The sequence below is a fragment of the Rhinoderma darwinii genome, chromosome 3 (assembly GCF_050947455.1).
Source record: "Rhinoderma darwinii isolate aRhiDar2 chromosome 3, aRhiDar2.hap1, whole genome shotgun sequence".
Taxonomy (NCBI): domain Eukaryota; kingdom Metazoa; phylum Chordata; class Amphibia; order Anura; family Rhinodermatidae; genus Rhinoderma; species Rhinoderma darwinii.
The window spans coordinates 410,130,329-410,135,958 of NC_134689.1; the positions used below are offsets into that span (position 1 = coordinate 410,130,329).

The window sequence follows — 5,630 nt, forward strand, 5'->3', positions numbered from 1 at the left end:
CATTGAGAGCTTATGTTCTCAAAAGCACAGTGACTCCAGTCAAGTGAAAGGGAAGATCATGTGAGCGGCGCTGGACCCGAAAAATACAAGATGCGGGGATCGGTAAGTATATTTTCACCCGGCACCTCACTGAAACACCAATATACAAAGGGAGCGTGCAATTAAAAAATAAAGTGGAGTCCTTCTTTAAACTGCAGATAATATTTTGTGTTAGTAAATGTATTGTTTTATGTACAGGCCAGAGCTAATAGCATTAATGATGCTGAAGAAGGACCTGGGAATAGTGGCAACAATAAGCTGAGCAGCAGCACTCAATGTCATTCAGCAGCTGCAAAAGCAACACAAAAATTTGAGTAATTATACAAAAAGACAACTAAAAACATATGGCTTATGTGTAAAATAGATCTTCTATAAATCACGTGTAGGGGCAGATACTCAATACAGGATATATAGAGTTAGCCAGAGCTCAACGGTAGGACAACTAGATTGATTAAATAGAATCTAAAGTATTTTCTACATATTAAGGCCCCATGCACACGACCGTGTTCGGTCCATGATATACCGTCCGCATGTCCCGGACCGAACACAGTGCAGGGAGCCGGGCTCCTAGCCTCATACTTATCTATGACGCTAGGTGTCACTGCCTGGCCGCGGAACCACTGTCCCGCACTGTAATCATATATCGAAAAAAGCCGTATGAGAGCTTATTTCTTGCGGGATAAATTATAGTTTTTCACGGCGCCATTTATTGTACCACATATTGTACTGAGAATTTGATTGAGGGGTGGAAAGGGGAAAAAAACAGTGATTCCTCCATAGTTTTTTGGGTTTTGTTTTTATGGCGTTCACCATTCGGTAAAAATGACATGTTGACTTTATTCTGAGGGTCAATACGACCATGGAGATACCATATTTATAAATATTTTTATGTTTTACCAAGGAAAAAACTAATTGTTAAAAATAAAATTTATTTTGTGTCGCTTGTTTTTTGTGGGGCGAGCTGTAGTTTTTATTCAAACCATTTTGGGGTTCAAAATAATTTTTGATCACTTTTTTTCCCCCCACCAATCAAAACTTCTGACATGTCTCTATGACATGTCAGAAGTTTGATAAACGTTTAGCTACACTTTAACTGTATTTTACTTTTTATTATTAGTCCTCCTAGGAGATTTGAACAAGCAATCCTTGGATCGCTTGCATGATATATTTCAAGATTAATATATTGCAGTATATCGTGATCTTTACAGGAGGCATGGCTTAATAGGAGCACAAAGATGTCAGACCTGGGGGCCTTCATTAGGCACCCAGGCTGCCATGACAACCATCAGCACCTTGAAATTGCATCACGCGAGGGGATGATGTGCCATTGGAGAGGACCACCCCTCTAACGGTTAAGATGCCCTATCCAGGGATCAAACGAGCGGGATCCCGCTCATTGCAGCGAAGTGTCGGCTGTAACATACAGCCTACACACGCAACTTATGGGGCGGACTCAGGCCGTGAGCCTGCTCCATACTTTCCCTCCTAGCCTATGATGTGTATATATATATATATATATATATCAAGAATGTCGGGAAGGAGATAAAGATAGGTGTTTTACTTTGTTTTAATAATTTAGAAAGGTCATGTAGATATCAAAATTAAGTTAACTACATATGTATGTTTTATATAGATATACATATCTTATGTATTAATAATAAACAAAATAGTGTTATGTTTTTATTTATTTTTTATTTTTATTATTATTATTATTTTTATCATCATAGTTAAAAATGAAAAAAAAATAAAAATTGATTCTCCGGGCTACAATATAAATACATAACATATTTTTGATTTCAAACATAAAATTAATATTATACAATGGGATATAACAATTCTTAATATTTCACAATGCATTAAATAAAAAAATTTAAAAAAAATTTAATACTATAAATGTGTAAGGGGCATTATGACGCCAAATTCGAATTGTGTTGGGGTGCTGGAAAGTGCTAAAAATGCCAGTTCTAGAAATATTCAACTCGGATGTCCATTGCTTTTGCTTCTCTGTGTCTGGGGTACCATCTGGTGGATATTCTTGTAGAGTTTGGGGTACGGGGAGACCTCACAAGCTATGAACGGCTTCACTCCCCCACTTACAGCTGTTACTGCTTCTTGGGATGTGGATGTTTTACTGGGCTGTCTTGCTCTTCGGTTTTGAAACCAGACCTGTAAAAGTAAAAAAATTAAAATGTTACTTTACCAGAGAATTTTTTAATTTGAATTTTTTTTAAATTTACATTTAAATGAATTGGTTAGTAGTTGTCACACAGTTTTTATAAAGAAAGACTAAGGGCTCATCCAGACGATTAACTCGTCCGTGTGATGGTCATTAAATCAACGGCCATCACAAGGACACATGTATTTCAATGGGGCCGTTTATACGGCCGTTGTTTCAACGGATCCTTGGAAAAATAGGACATGTCCTATTTTCCTGCGTTTTCACACATCCCTCCATAGACTCAAGTCTATGAGGGATCTGTGATAACACGTAAATAATTTAATAGACAATTTATAGTGTGTTCACATCAGCATAAGGCTGGGTTCACATGACCTATTTTCAGACGTAAACGAGGCGTATTATGCCCCGTTTTACGTCTGAAAATAGGGCTACAATACGTCGGCAAACATCTGCCCATTCATTTGAATGGGTTTGCCGACGTACTGTGCAGACGACCTGTAATTTACGCGTCGTCGTTTGACAGCTGTCAAACGACGACGCGTAAATGGACTGCCTCGGCAAAGAAGTGCAGGGCACTTCTTTGCCACGTAATTTGAGCTGTTCTTCATTGAACTCAATGAAGCACAGCTCAAGATTTACGAGCGTCTCAGACGCCTCGTAAATTACGAGGAGGAGCATTTACGTGGGAAACGAGGCAGCTGTAAACAGTCTGTCTTTTCACACGTAAATGCCTCTCATCGTGTGAACATACCCTTAGGGTTCCGTTGAGGGGTTCCGTCAGACCTTTCAGGAACCCATCAACGGAAAGGCAATCGGAAACCGTAGCTTCATTTGCATTACCATTCATTTCAATGGTAATGCTTCCGTTTCAATTGGTTCCCATTTGTCTCCGTTCTACTGCGCTATTGATACTGCCAAAAAACGGATGAGAACTGCAATATTTTATTACGGATGTTATCCACACACACACAAAGAAAAAAATCATCCAAAAAAATTCAAAAAGATTTACAAAAACTGTCATTATTTGATGCTACATCCCTTTCTTGTTTTTATCTATGTCCATGAACATTAGGAGAATTCCTTAAACTTGTTTATTCTTATGTAGACTACAAAAAAAACTTTTCTATCTATGGTTATGGATATTATGAGAGTAAATGTCACAAGTTAATATTATATCAACGGGAAACCAAAAAATTACCTGAATTCTGGGCTCTGGAATCCCAGTGACTTGAGCGAAGCAGCATCTGCTGACATAATCGGGGTATGGGTTCAGATCAAACTGTTTCTGTAGGAAGAGGGTCTGCTGCTTGTTGTAGAGTGTTCTTTTTCTACACTTTTGACTTGATGTTGATGGGACTTGATCTTCTTTCTCTTCCTTGGGTCTCTTAGATATTTCCATTTCCTCTTCAGGCAACATCCCTGAAAAAAAAGACCAGCAGGGTTAATGAAGGGCCATTCGGTGGTGAAGCTTTCCCTTGAGGAACATAATGACGGAGGAGAATTGGGGCTATGGCCTGAAGGGACCAACAACTCAAAAGGCATGTGCAGGGTCTGAGAAAAATTACAAGAGTTTTATGAGATAAATCCTGCTCAAAGGCATTGTCTTAACCCAGCTCAAGTGTATTGTAACAAATGTGGTTGGAGCCCATGACCATTTTTGCCCTGGAGGACCAGAAAGTACTGATGATGGCTATAAACACACACTACTATAAGCAGAATGTTTAGTCAATGTTGGTGACAACCCCAAATCTCGGACATTGTCACATTTAGGCTGCCAACATTTTTTTAAAATAAACAAAATAAAAATATTCAAAATAATTAAAATATACTTACTTTTAATTCCCTTGGATTGCTGCCCGGTCAACTGGTGCTCATCCTGACTAGCAATGGATGATGTAGACTGTTCTTTCAAGATGTTAAAAAGTCTGGTTATTGGTGGTTCCTGTGGGATCCCAAGGATGGAATAAAGCTCTACCAGGGTGTCCTGCAGCCTATTTGGGTCATTCAGAGGCTTCTGTAATTCCATGTCCAAAAGAATTTTAGGAAATGTAGTGGCTTCATTTATGTCCGCGTCACTTGGTGGAAGGTATAGATCTGGGTAGTCTTCCTGCAGAGAAAGAGCATTGACGATGACTTGATCCAACTCTGGGTCCTTCTCCATGTGTGCTCCTCTGGGGCTTCTCTGCTAGGATTTGAGGTTGACCTGGATTTACTACCCTTTATTAAACCATGAGACACTTAGAGAAACCAACATGTACTTTAGGAAACAAAAGAAACATAACTTTGATGTGACTGAAAAGAGGTGATGACACCTTTAGGCCTTGATCCTACATGGAAATGTCTACCCAGTTCACACCAACAGAAGGAGATGAAGTGTTATAGAATAAATATGAATAAAAAAGTGTTAAAACAACAATAAAAAATGGACTTCAAATAAAGTGAATCAACACTTCAAGTGGACATGAAAGAAGACCAATAAATTATTAGGTTAAAAAGTCTCTATGATATTGACTTTATCTCTACTGGAAGTTTCAGTGTAAAGAAAATAAGAAAACAAAATGAAAAAAATAATATTTAAATGATATAAAAAAAATACAAAATAAAATAAAAACAACAAAGTAAAGAATAAGAAATAACACAATAAAATGAAAAAATAACAATAAAATAAAAATAACAAAATAAAATGACAAACTAAATCTAACAAAATATAAATTTGTTGGTGCTTTCTATGTATTTAGACTGAAAGAGACATCACCTTACGTATATACATTTTTTTCAACGTTTCATTTACATGTGATTTATTATATGTAATAAGAATAATTTAATAATTTACCTCGTTTCTCTATGTTTCTGATCATATATATTTTTTTACACTTAGACTATGTTTAGTTTTTTTATAATTATGTGTGTGTGTGTGTGTGTGTGTGTGTGTGTGTGTATGTGATGTGTATATGTATATATATGGTAACTTTTTTGCATGGGTAATTTAAACAATTATAAATTAAATGGGCTTTTCCTAAAATTTTGTTTAGTCACTTTACTTAGCCCCTGACCCTACTCATCGGAATATTTAGCTCCTTCCAACACTTTGACATAGTAGTACAGTAAGAGTCTGGGGTAGCTTGGGTACCTTGTCATACTATTATGTCAAGGGGATCCCGTGGGTAATGCCATTGTGTCCATGCGATCACTTGCGGGATCACGACTGTACTACACCGATCTTGGCACTTAGCCCCTTCAGTGCCCTGATTAAACCTGGGCCAATGGTCACCAGGGCTGTTTCTTGTAAATGGCAGTTAGGACATACCAGTGGTATGCAAAGTAGTAACTTGATGATCCTGGGCCCCAATGTAAAATCAGTAACATGACCCCCCTTCCCCCCCCCCCCCCCACCTACCATGTGCTATTGATA

At 37.7% G+C, this 5,630-nt stretch overlaps 1 protein-coding gene across 1 annotated transcript; it reads right to left on the reverse strand.

The window, feature by feature from the left end:
- Positions 1-210: 210 nt before the first annotated feature.
- LOC142750564 (homeobox protein siamois-like) lies at positions 211-4,379 on the reverse strand. Its single transcript, XM_075859562.1, has 4 exons — positions 4,052-4,379; positions 3,417-3,637; positions 2,177-2,205; positions 211-262 (listed from the first exon to the last, which is right to left on the reverse strand). Exons 1-4 carry the CDS (start codon positions 4,377-4,379, stop codon positions 211-213), a joined length of 630 nt encoding a protein of 209 aa, XP_075715677.1.
- Between the last annotated feature and the right edge of the window lie 1,251 nt (positions 4,380-5,630).

What these genes read in the sequence shown, in the direction of transcription:
- LOC142750564 (XM_075859562.1), bottom strand. Translation starts at nt 4,379, where the DNA reads ATGGAGAAGGACCCAGAGTTGGATCAAGTCATCGTCAATGCTCTTTCT. An exon ending in GCAATCCAAGGGAATTAAAA is followed by an intron (nt 3,638 to 4,051) that starts GTAAGTATATTT and finishes CTTTTTTTTCAG; the next exon opens with GGATGTTGCCTGAAGAGGAA. An exon ending in CAAAACCGAAGAGCAAGACA is followed by an intron (nt 263 to 2,176) that starts GCCCAGTAAAAC and finishes GTCCTTCTTCAG; the next exon opens with CATCATTAATGCTATTAGCT.